At 56.3% G+C, this 10,993-nt stretch overlaps 1 protein-coding gene across 1 annotated transcript; it reads left to right on the top strand.

Annotated features, from left to right (window-relative positions):
• Window positions 1-779: 779 nt before the first annotated feature.
• Window positions 780-8,020, top strand: SCNN1B (sodium channel epithelial 1 subunit beta). The gene is made up of 12 exons (XM_068423191.1): window positions 780-1,090; window positions 1,902-2,340; window positions 2,852-3,045; window positions 3,900-4,003; window positions 4,435-4,598; window positions 5,033-5,140; window positions 5,429-5,546; window positions 5,896-5,971; window positions 6,149-6,206; window positions 6,484-6,545; window positions 7,162-7,237; window positions 7,655-8,020. The coding sequence occupies exons 1-12, from the start codon at window positions 780-782 to the stop codon at window positions 8,018-8,020; spliced, it is 2,076 nt and encodes a 691-aa protein (XP_068279292.1).
• Window positions 8,021-10,993: the final 2,973 nt, after the last annotated feature.

Here is a 10,993-nt window from a genome sequence, read left to right as displayed (position 1 = left end):
GTTTCCTTTCGTACCTTCGGTATCTACAATAACTTTGTGTTAATCTCATTTCTGCACTGCTGAGTACTGCTGTTATTGAAATACTGCTGTATAATTTCAGCCCTCATCCAGGATGCCGAGGTAGACGCAGCATTAATCTTTAACGCTGTTCTCCTACAGTTTAAATCTGAAAAACGTTCTAAGCAGCTGGCTGGGGGTTGTTTTGAAGTCCTGCCTCGGGATATCAAGATTCAGTAACACAAATTCTCGCCTTAAAATAGCAGCACGAAATGTTCTATTTACTCACAATATGAATGTAAAATATGCAGCATCCCTCACCCGAGCGGGGGAGCATACCGATAGTATCTGACAGACGCAGGAATTTGGTGGCAAACACCGACCCGCTGTCCCTCGCCCGTGGCAGCAGCCCGGACCAGCATTCCTGCTCCTGGGCAAGGCACTGCTGGTCCCTCTGGCCATGGCCAGCCGGTCCGAGCCCCTCACCTCTCGTGGGGCCAGAAGGGACCCCAGAGGGGATGTGACAAAAACATTCGCCACTTTTGGAGCTGCAAAGCACAGACCTCCCCCTTGTGCCCTCTCGGGAGGTGAGGGACCATTTCGCTGCCACGCGTGACCCTGACGAACATCTGCTCTGAGTTTCTCCTGGGTTATAACACCGTGGTCATCACGTAACCCTCCCAGCTCTGCTCTGCCGACAGTACAAGTACCCGTGGTGCAGTACAAACCCCCTTCTCAGCACCGCTGTTTCGGTGTCTTTTCTCCCTCTCGCAGGCAGCAGCATGAACCTGAAGAAGTACCTGGTGCGGGCGCTGCACCGCCTGCAGAAGGGCCCCGGCTACACCTACAAGGAGCTGCTGGTCTGGTACTGCGACAACACCAACACGCACGGCCCGAAGCGCATCATCAAAGAGGGGCCGAAGAAGAAATTAATCTGGTTCTTCCTAACGCTGCTCTTTGCGTCTCTGGTCTTCTGGCAGTGGGGCATCCTCATCAACACCTACCTCTCCTATAACGTCACTTCGTCACTCTCCATTGGCTTTAAGACCATGAAGTTCCCAGCAGTCACGGTCTGCAATGCCAACCCTTTCAAGTAAGTTTGTCTTCACCTGATTTACCCCGTGGTGCATTAACCCCCTCCGTTACACTGCTAGTGTACAGTACTGTGGGTCCGTTCTCAGACACCATGTTAGAAGCATCAATGGAAACGATCCTTCGACTCACCAAGTGGCGTTAAAACCCGAAGGAAAAGTGTAGAGATGGCCAGCGCAGGTCCAGCGGGGGGTTCGTGTGCCCACGGGTCTGCTGGCACTTCCTCCCTGTATCAGTTAATCGAATAGTGGTTATTGCCTCCCTGCAAACCTTCCCTGGCTCAGGGAAAGCTCGAAGTTCAACTCACTTGTCACAGCCAAAATCAGCCTCTCGATCTTTCCCCACAATCCCTTTCTTTCTCCTTCCTCGCCGTGAACGTACCTCTCATCGCTCACACTCCAGCCATGAAGAGCTGGATAAACAGCAGGATCAGCTGGGAGCTGCAGGGATGTAACTTGATTGTAATTTCAAAGGAGCAACTGATTTTTGGTAGAGATGCTTTAAATTTATACCCATGCAATAGCACAGCCCAAGGCAAGGTGCTCTCGGCCGACACAGCCAGTTCGGCTCGGCACTGGCAGGGCACTGTCACCACCACAGCACTCTCTGCTTGTCCTGCCACTGGTTTGCTGCCCAGTTGCAGGCTGCTGGGATGCCCCTGCCCGAGCTGGCCCTGCTCTGCACGGAGGCTCCTGTCGTTCTCCAGTGGATCTTTAGGCAGCAATCTGGGTCCAGGCCAGCAGAGCAGCAGACGAGCTGCTGCACATCCCCACTGCCTTGACACCACCTGGTAACTGCTCTTTGTCCTGCAGATACTCAGAGGTGAAGCATCTGCTGAAAGAACTGGACAGGCTCATCGAGGCGGCGCTGGAGAGGATCCTGCAGCCCGTGCCGGGGAACAGCAGCGAGAACATCTCCCCACCACTCGACCTGGAGCTCTGGCACCAGATACCCCTGGTCCTCATCGACGAGCACGACAAAGACAACCCCGTCATCCTGGACATCTTTGAGAGCAACCACACTGCTGGGGACAACCAGACTGATGGGGGCAACCAAACTGCTGTGGGCAACCAGACTGCTGGGGACAACCAGACTGATGGGGCCAACCAAACCACTGTGGGCAACCAGACTGCTGGGGGCAACCAGACTGCTGGGGACAACCAAACCACTGTGGGCAACCAAACGGCTGCCCCACCTGCCCCAGCCAACATGTCATCAGAAGAAAAGAAGTACAAGCTGGCGGTGAAGCTGGTGAGAGGGGTCCCGCGGTGGGCAGCCAGGGAGGGGTGAGGGACGGGCATTGCTGGGCACCTCGGCAGGGATGTGGCGTGGAGGACGGCGTCTCTTCCCCACGGGTTGCCCGCGGCCGCTCTGCCCCGGGGCTCTGGTCCGCCTGGGGACGGTGCTGCACATCCTCGGGGCCCCCCAGCGCAGCCCTGCTGCAGGCTGAGCCAGGGCAGAGCCGGGGCAGAGATGCTCCACGCAGTTCCCAGCCGCCTTCACCTCTTCCTCGGGTCCAGCACCCAAAATGCCGGGGAGAGGCCACGGCTGCTGCCCCTGCCCCTCTCCTGCTGCGGTCCCCAGCACAGGGCACATGGTGGTCTCATGACCCCCCACCCTCCGCTCCCATGAGGGCTTCAAGGTCCCTGCCTGAGCAGACCTTGGACGCTGGGGCAACTCCAGTCTTAAAGGATTGACCCAAAAGTGACGTTGTCTGTAAGCTTGCGGGATGGGTCACCCCCCCCCTGCTGTGTGTCCCCAGTGCAGCCACCAGGGCTCCGACAACTGCACCTACAGGAACTTCAGCAGCGCGGCGCAGGCGGTGACCGAGTGGTACATCCTCCAGTCCACCAGCATCCTCTCCAAAGTGCCGCTGCACGAGAGAATCCGCATGGGCTACCAGGCAGAGGACATGATCCTGGCGTGTCTCTACGGGGCCGAACCCTGCAACTACAAGTAGGTGCACACCGAGCCCCCTGCCCTGTTCTGTCACACTGCGAATGCCACAGTTCACTAAAGGCGTGACAGCCCTTTTTCTTTTCTCTTTTTAAGGGTATATCAGTTAATAAAGAGATTTCTGCTGGTCCTGAACAACATTTCCCAGGGGGTTCTGGCTGTGATCCTGGCCCTGGCTGAAACGGCTTGTTTTGGCATAGTGCTGGCTTGAGTTTTAGTTTTGGATGGGCTGTCTTGCTCATGACACACCGAGACTCTCAGCGCCCATGGGACCTTCCCAGGGTGTTTAGTGATGACCAGCTGCCAGCCCCGGTGCCCAGCGTACCCCTGGCACAGCCCCAGTTACAGCCCCCCCTCCTTTTTACACAGGGCTCTGAGAAATGCGTTTTATCTGTTGTTTCCTGTGAACACCAAATTTATACACCCAGGTTTGAGAAATGTGAGCGCCCAGCAGCAGCCCCGGCTGCACGGAGTCCTGCCCCTCTGCAAAGAGGGCAACAGAGAATTATTATCAAAGAATGAGATACGACACCAGCCCAAACCTGTTACCACAGCGCAGATCAAGCAGTTATTTCTGCCATCTGTGGGACAGACGATTCCTTTCCCCTCCCACAAAGCGTTAGCCCCACTGGCTGTGTCTCAGTACACACCAGGACCTTGCTTTGCCTTTTTTTTTCCCCAGCAGATTGATTGAAATCATATCAGCTGAAGTTCCCATGCAGGCATCCATCCAACCAAGCAATCTGAAGTGATTCCCAGACGTAGCTGCCAAGCCCTGGTCCCACCAGATGCATTATTTCACAACCCTTTAGTGCTCCCCGAGAGTCACAGTTCTATGTGCATGATTCTTCCAGGAATTTCACCCAAATCTATCACCCAGACCACGGTAACTGCTACATCTTTAACTGGGGCATGGACGAAGAGGCTTTGAATTCTTCCAACCCTGGAGCCGAGTTTGGTAAGAGAGAGCTGCTGCGGGGGACAGGGCCAAAGGGGCAGAGCACTGGGGTAGCTCTGTCTCTCAGACAGAACAGGTTTATGATCTCCGGGTCTCTGGAGCACTACAGCAGGGTGATGGGTTTCCAGAAGGGGATCAGCCCCCAACAGGGAAATGCGCCCCATAGACACAAGCAATGTGACTGCAGATGTTACACGTAGCAGAAGTGCAACATCTGGAATGGCTGAATGCTCACTCGGGTATTTCCATTCTGTGCCTTCGCCATCGTGTGTATTTATGCACACATAAAGCTGCTGCGGCAGCCAGACCCCGGCCCTTCCCCAAGGAAAAGAGATTTCTGTGCACAGCGAGAAGAAAATAGACTCTCTTTTTCCCCAGAGACTCTCATTTCGATACAATTCTTGCTCTGAGCGCTTTGTCCGGTGTCCCAGGGCTGAAGCTCATTCTGGACATCAGCCAGCAGGACTACATCCCCTACCTGTCGTCGGCTGCCGGGGCCAGGCTCATGCTGCACCAGCAGAAGAGCTTCCCCTTCCTCAAGGATCAGGGCATCTACGCCATGGCCGGGACGGAAACCTCCATCGGCGTGTTGGTGGTATGTGTGGCATTCCTCTAGCGCAGGTTGTCTGAGAATAATGTTATCTGATGGGACGGCGACCAAGGCTGATTTCAGTCTTGGCTGAACTGGCTCAAACCAAAAGAGTCAAGGTGTGCGCTAGCTGCGGGCCGGAACAGTTTATGGAGACTTTTATGTAACTGTCCTGGCAAAGTGCTTTATTGAAGCCAAAATACTGAGCTCGGGTCATTGTTCCCTCTTCCTTTCACATGCCAGAAGGTGCCTCGCTAAAGCACGCTGCTCTGGAGCACCCTCCCCTGCCTCGACCCGCCGTGGGAGTGGGCTGCGTCTGGCAGCTCGGCTGCCCACGCCTTATGGGGAACACAGGAATTACAGAGTGTCTATAAAAGGGGCACCAGGGACGCGGGGAGGAGCGATGACAACTGAGGTTTGCTGTTCTGGTGTTCTTTCAGGATGAACTGGAGCGGATGGGCTACCCCTACAGTGACTGCACCATGAACGGCTCCGATGTCCCCGTAAAAAACCTCTACAGCCAGTATAATACTTCCTATTCCATACAGGTAAAACATGCTTTTAAATCAAACAAGGAAAAGTCATCAAAGCAGTTAAAATCTTTGACTAGCACGTGGGATTACTAGAGCATCAGCGATGATAAAGTAGAAAGCATAACCTAAACACGGGAACCCGCTGCAGCTTCAGCCTTCTCTGCGTGCGGCCCCAAAATCAGCTGTTCAGGAGAGAAAATGCCTCAGAGCCCAGTAATTCTCGCAGCCAGCGCAGGCTCCAGCAGCACAGCGGCGGGCGGGGGTTCAGCCTGCGTCCAAGCCGCTCCCTCTCCCCTTTTCCAGGCTTGTCTGCGCTCCTGTTTCCAAAATCACATGACTGAAACCTGTGGATGCGGCCACTACATGTTCCCTTTACCTGAAGGGGTGACTTATTGCAATAACGAAGATAACCCAGGCTGGGGTAAGCGCAAACCCAACTGCCCATCCTTCCCAGGGCCCTGGCACGCGGGAGGAGCAGGTGTGGGCACGAGCTTTGTTGCTGCTGTAAACGCAGCAGGGGAAGGGCTCTGCCCAGGTACCATCTCCCCGTGGCCATTCAGGTCAGCGCTGGGGAGAAGGGGTGAAATCCTGGTCCTGGCCCTGGGCTGAGGGGCCTGAGCTTCTCAAGGCAAGGAAGGTTAGAGGGGAAGGCAGCAAACCTGTGCTGCAGGCTCACACCTAAACATTTATTTTATTAAATGAAATGGATGTAACCCAGGAAGTGGGGTCCTTATCTAAAGAGATGCTTTGACTTTGTTTTCACCAAACAGCATATTGCTATTCGTCACTGAGATCGAGTATAAGACACAGACAGATTTGTATTGACTCGTGTAAGGAGACGTGCAAGTGAGTTCTCTGGGGGCTGTAAGGGTGGAGGGGTCCCACGCTGCGGCTCCCACCAATTCTGACCTTTCTGAAACGGCAGCAAACCGTGCGGGGCTGCTTTTCTGCCTGAGAACTGAAGTTCCAGTGACTTCAGCAGAGGGAAACTCCCGTACCAACGCTCTCCTTTCCTCTCCCCAGCGACACGCAGTACAAGATGACCATCTCCATGGCGGACTGGCCGTCCGAAGCCTCGGAGGTAACACCGACGGCTGGTTTTGAAACATTCACTAATAATTACCTGTTCTCAGCCGCCTGAATCACCCGGTATTTTCACAGCTAATGTCCAGGTTGCAAGTGCCTCTTTGCTAAATGACACATTTTCAGTGTGCAAACAAACGCCAGTGCCAGGGCACGGGAGAGGAGGAGGGTCACCCCCCGGCGGCACCCGCTCCCTGGTCCTGCAGCTCCCGCGGTCCCTGCCCCAGCAGGAGAGGATGCTGCCGCTCGGTTCTGAATAAATTCTGTTTTCCTAGGACTGGATTTTCCATATTCTGTCTTATGAAAGAGATATGTCAACAAACGTGACTCTGGACAGGTGAGTGAAGGGAACAACCGCTTTATCTTCTCTGTGGAGCCCATTAACACCAGATTAACGTGAGCCTTGGCCGTGGGCCAGAGCATGCGTGTGCTAATGCAAAGGGAGGGCAAGATTTGGCACAGGGTTCCCTAGAAGATACATAAAGCAAATCTGAAATGCACTTCTTGCCTACCCTCTGCTCTCCGCAGTGACAAACTGGGGCAGACAAACTCAAACGTGCAGTTAGGTTAAAAGGGACATTAACCACAGCACGTGTAACAAGCTGCGTGTGGGAGTCGGGATGCCCCAAAGCTGTGAACCTCCAGGGTCCAGCTCCTGGACCTTAACGGTCCCTTCAGACTCACAGCTCTGACTCTGCCCGCAGCAGCAGCAGTCAGGGGGGATGCACCAAAATTAGGGCAGCTGGTGAGTTACCCTTTGAGAACCTCAGCCCTGCGCTGGGGGGAAAAGAGGAGGTTTTCCTCCTCGAGAGAAGCAGCAAATGGTTTCACAGATACTGGCTGGTCTGGACCCGGCCCGGCTCTGCGCAGCCGTCCCGCAGGCAGGCGTCGGAGCGGACACGTGGGACGCCCACGGCCCAGCTCTGCCCTGAGCTGCCGTTTGTCCCTTACAGGAACGGGATCATCAAGCTGAACATTTACTTCCAGGAGTACAACTACCGCACCATCTCGGAGTCTGCCGCCACGACGGTGAGTGCCCGTCCCTGCCCCTCCTGCACGCTGCTGCAAGCGGGTGCCAAAACGAGTCACCCCGCACCACAGGGAGGGCTCAGCTCCTCGGGGTGATCAGCCCCGGCCGGAGATGCTCCTCACCAGGAGTTTGCCGCGTCCCTCGGTGCTGCTGCTTCCCACGGCCGTGGCAAGGAAGTGGACAAAGCCGCCTCCACCAGCCGGTTCGCAGCCCCCGGGTTGTTCTTCCCTGGCACCTCCTGTTGCAGGCGCAGGGCAGGTGATGGAGAAGCAGCCCAGGGAGCGCAGCCCCTGCAAGGCGAGGGATGCAGCAGGCGGGTCCCAGGGCAGGAGCATCCCCAGCGCACGGGGCGATCAGCGGGGGCTGAGCAGGGACAGGGTCCCCCGCCGCGGCTCACCCTGCTCTGCTCCCCGCAGATCGTCTGGCTGCTGTCGAGCCTGGGAGGGCAGTTCGGGTTCTGGATGGGGGGCTCGGTGCTGTGCCTCATCGAGTTCGGGGAGATCATCATCGACTCGCTGTGGATCACCGTCATTAACGTCATCGGCTGGTGCAAAGGCCTGAAGCAGAAGCGGGCGCAGGCGCGGTACCCGGACGCGCCCCCGACGGTGTCGGAGCTGGTGGAGGCTCACACCAACCTGGGCTTCCAGCACGAGGACGCGGGTGCCCTCCCCAGGGACGAGGCGCTGCCCCCCGAGCCCGGCACCCCCCCACCCAACTACGACTCGCTGCGTGTCCAGCCCCTCGACGTCCTCGGCCCCGACAGCGACGCAGAAACCGAGTGAGCAGCACGTCCCGTCCCCTCCCGACGGCAGGTGCCCACGCCAGGGTCAATCTGCCCCTTGCTGAGCCATCTTCTATCGAAATTAGGGAGGAACTGACCAGCCCTGGCTGCGCTCCCCTCCCCGACTTAAAGCGTTCACTGTGGAGACGCTCTGTCTAATAAACCCTGTAATAAACCTGTCGCCATCAGGCTCTGGCAGTAGTACGTAGAGCTCGTGTACGAGCACTGCTGTGTAATCGTACGTCACTGTTTCTTTGCAGAAGAGCAGGGGGGTGGCAGCTGCGAAGGGCTGCGGCTGGGTGCGAGGCAGGGAGTGGGAAAAGGACCACGGCGAGGCCATGGGGGCTGGGGAGAGGCTAGGGTGCCCTGACAGGGATGCGTGGTAGAGGGCACAATGCATGCTGCACCGTGGGTCGGACCCTGGGGTGGGGACCCCAGCTACTTTGGACTCCTGAGGTCGCAGTATTTCCACCTCTAAAGGACTGCAGCTGAAAAAGAGCCAAAGAAAACGGTCCCTTTGCTTGTGGAGCCCGCGGGTGCTCTGTTTGCTGCTCAGGGTTGGCCAACGCTCGCACCGCGGGTGGGCACGGCTGTCAGTGTGTGTTGGAGGGAAATACTCCAGCCTCCCCCAAGGGGTGGGGAGGAAGCGCCAGGCCGTGTAACAGCACCACGCTCTCGGCAATAAATGAATTAATTATAAAGTTGCCTTTAAGTTTCCTGTTGGCAGCGGGTGCAGTTCAGCAGCTTGCGAGGAGGAGAGGGGCTGTGCTCGCCCGATGCCAGAGCAGCCCTGCCAGGGGGTTTAGTGGTCCCGGGGGGCCGGGCTGAGCGGGGCAGCGAGCTCGCCAGCCCCCGGCTTTCCCCAGAGCCCACCACAACCCCCCGGGACCGGCCTTACCGAGGCACTTGTGCAAAACTTCAAGAGGAAACAGGATCGTGTGGTTACATCACGCGCCCGGGAACACGATGTTCCGGGCACGGCGCCCAGCGCGGGCGGCGGCGAGGGGGGTCCCCGCTCCTTCTCCGCTCGCAGCTCCCCGAGCGCGGAGCTGGCGGGGCAGAGGGGGCCGAGGGTCTCTCCATCCCCCCTCGGCAGCGGGTCTGGCTGCTGACAACCACCACGCACGGGACCAAGGAACCAGGGACGATCTGCCAGAGGAGATGCCGCCGGCACAGCCGGTGCTGCCACGCGTGGGGGAACGTCTGCGTTCAAAACTCACTGAAAAAGTCAAACCCTCCGTTCCCGGTGTGCAGCTGCTCCAACACTGCTGCAGTAGTTACAAGATAATAACACATAGAATATCTGCAGCCTTATAAAATTAAGACTTGATTCATTAATTTTTAAAATGTTATTATTAGCTCCAGAAGTAATGGCAACTTTAAAATAAAGTTTTGATTTTCTATTACTTCTGATACCTGAATTTTTACAGACATTTTCCAGTTTCACTTGGTGATCGTAAGAACAAGAAGCTTAACCACTTTTTTAAAAATTAAATTCAGATTCTTAAATAATGGAACAGCTTTGGAAATCCCCTTCTCAGCCCGTTTGGGTTTTCTGCCACGGAGAAGGAGGGGTGAGGATGAGGAGTGCGGTGTGTACCTGTGGCGTGCACCTTCATGTCCTCCTGGGTTTCAGCTCAGTGACTGGGGTCCCACCACCGGACCCAACTGATGTTTTACAGGTTCTTTAGCATCTGGAACAATTCCTCCAGAAGTTCTGCCTCAGAAACAACAGACGATTACCTTCTGTACATGAAGCAAACAACGGACCTGCCCCATTACACCGGGAGGAGGAGAGGACACTGTCATCCTTCAGCACCAGACTCCTCATGAACTAGAAGAGTTAAGCAAGGACTCAGTGCACAGAACTCGCCCCTCACCACAGCCCTTCCCGGGCTGCTGAGCATCCATACCCACCTCTGATCTTGACTGGGATAATGGGTGGAAAAATAGGAGTAATTTACAGTCACCACAGCCAGAGAATACCTAAATAAAACGATACAAGGAATAAAAATCCTGATTCAGGGAGCACCTTCTTACCAAACCCACACGCTGCCCCCAGCCCCTTCTCTGTCAGCCGGTTCTCATCTGCAAGAGCAAATGACCCACGAACACGCCGCTCTGTAAGGAAACCACCTAACCCTGGTACGGCGTGAGCCCGGCAAGCACGTAAAACCCACCGGCGCAGGGACAGGGCAGACAAAAGGTGGTGAGGGCTCTTGTAAAGACGGAGGAATCCAGCTCTCACAAAGGTTGTCCTAGACTTCTCCTGCCCAGCTCCCCACTTCCCTTCTCCCTAAAGGGATGCTTCCCTCCCTGAGCACCCTACGCCCACGGTCCAGCCTCCTTCACCAAAAGAGTGACCCTGTAAAGTGACAGCACTTCATCCCCCATTGCAGCCGAGTCAAACGAGCACCCGACAGCCTCCCCTCCCGCAGCGTTCAGCGTACACCTGCAGGCCAACACTGATCTTGGCAAAGACCTCCAAACGATTCTGCAACAGCGAAACGACACTGCTCCCTGCAAGAGACACCACAGAGCAATTTGCTCGAAACACTAGGAAAGCTGAGGACAAAAACCTGGGCATCTATCCCCACGCTCTCACCAACAGCCAACACTGTCCACACCATCAGTACGTCCAGTTGTGTGGGAACCCAAACAACTGCTCAGACATAAAGAGACATCGGATGCTTTTCCGTATGGCAAAACAACGGCCCTGAGCCCGCTCCTCCTGCTCATGAAACAGCAGCACCCCTGAGGAGCTCGTGCAGTGAGACGGGCTGGAGGGAGGGGGAAGGCAGAGCCGTTTTCCCAGGCCAGCCCTCTCCAAAGCACTCTGAAACCGCGGCTGCTGACGGCCCAGGGTGTCCTAAGGGACAGGAAACCTTCCAGCTCCTCACACCTTCAGCCCCAGCTGCCCACGGGCCCAGGGCCATCTCCCCTGTGAAATGCAACAGCAGTAGGCAAAGAGCAG

The sequence above is a fragment of the Nyctibius grandis genome, chromosome Z (assembly GCF_013368605.1).
Source record: "Nyctibius grandis isolate bNycGra1 chromosome Z, bNycGra1.pri, whole genome shotgun sequence".
NCBI classification, from domain to species: Eukaryota; Metazoa; Chordata; class Aves; order Nyctibiiformes; family Nyctibiidae; genus Nyctibius; species Nyctibius grandis.
Note: the sequence above shows the minus strand (reverse complement) of the source record. Positions and strands in the feature narration are given on the sequence as shown.